The 1014-nt window shown below is 43.4% G+C and overlaps 1 protein-coding gene across 1 annotated transcript in view; it reads left to right on the top strand.

Annotated features, from left to right (window-relative positions):
- The window catches only part of LOC112074265 (protein-L-isoaspartate O-methyltransferase domain-containing protein 2), an 8122-nt gene that overhangs the window by 2652 nt on the left and 4456 nt on the right, over positions 1 to 1014 (top strand). Inside the window, exons 4-5 of the mRNA XM_070440453.1 lie at positions 133 to 235; positions 423 to 594. Coding sequence (XP_070296554.1) covers positions 133 to 235; positions 423 to 594 — 275 coding nt within the window. The remainder of the gene's footprint in view (positions 1 to 132; positions 236 to 422; positions 595 to 1014) is intronic.

Genomic DNA, 1014 nt, shown 5'->3' with positions numbered 1-1014 from the left:
CTCTGGTCCTTATTGGGACTGAAATGGGGAAATCAGCAGGCCAACTGATTGGAAAAGTGTATTTTCTTTATTAAAATTCATTGTGGATCGTACAAAACTCACATGGTGGTTCTGTTGTTATCCTGGTTCCAGGTCCATTTGGTGTGAACCATGGGGTGGAGTTGCATGCTGATGTGATTGAGTATGCCTACCAGAAGCTTGCCTACTTCATCAAAACCAGCGAAAGCTTTGACAAGTGAGACACTTTACCTCTGATTTCCTTCCCCATCTAGAGCAGTCTTGTCTGTCTGTCTGTCTTGTCTTGTCTTGTCTGTCTGTCTGTCGACATCAGTGACTTGTTGAATATCAGGCTAGAGTTTTCATGTGTAGCCTGTATATGCCTTTTTTTTGTCTTTTGTTTATGCTGTATTTGTGTTTTTTAGGTTTGAGTTRTGCGAGCCTTCCTTTGTGATGGGGAACTGCCTGGAGATCCCRTCTGAGAGCAGGCAGTATGACAGGGTGTATTGTGGGGCGGGGGTGCAGAGGGACCATGAAGAATACATGATGAACCTGCTGAAGGTGGGAGGTGTTCTGGTACTGCCCCTAGAGGAGAAGGTGTGTATAAACACTATCACACTCAAACTGAAATGCATACATGTTAAATGAGTACTATTACCTGACCCTTACACAACAAGGATGTACCCTAATCCAGGGTTACCAAACTGTTTTACTCAGGCCTCCTTTCCAGCATTGGGGAACATACCCCCCCACACGTCTATTTCTACAGYCACAAGCATTGTTCATGACACAAACTGTTCACACCCCTCTTGTTGGTGGAGAGAAAATGTATCAGGTTTAAATCCCATAGTCTTCCAGGTCAATACATTTCACCATGTCTGATGTGTATTCATGTGATATCTGAGTGACTCAAACATTACCAACAACATCTAAAGGCTAAAAAAAGCATGACATGACACGTTGCTGGTTGATCTGGACATTTCTCTAACAGTCTGTAATGACTGACATGACAAGAGG

This window comes from Salvelinus sp. IW2-2015, unplaced genomic scaffold (genome assembly GCF_002910315.2).
Source record: "Salvelinus sp. IW2-2015 unplaced genomic scaffold, ASM291031v2 Un_scaffold2552, whole genome shotgun sequence".
In the NCBI taxonomy this organism is placed as follows: domain Eukaryota; kingdom Metazoa; phylum Chordata; class Actinopteri; order Salmoniformes; family Salmonidae; genus Salvelinus; species Salvelinus sp. IW2-2015.
This window is presented reverse-complemented; position numbering and strand designations above follow the sequence as displayed.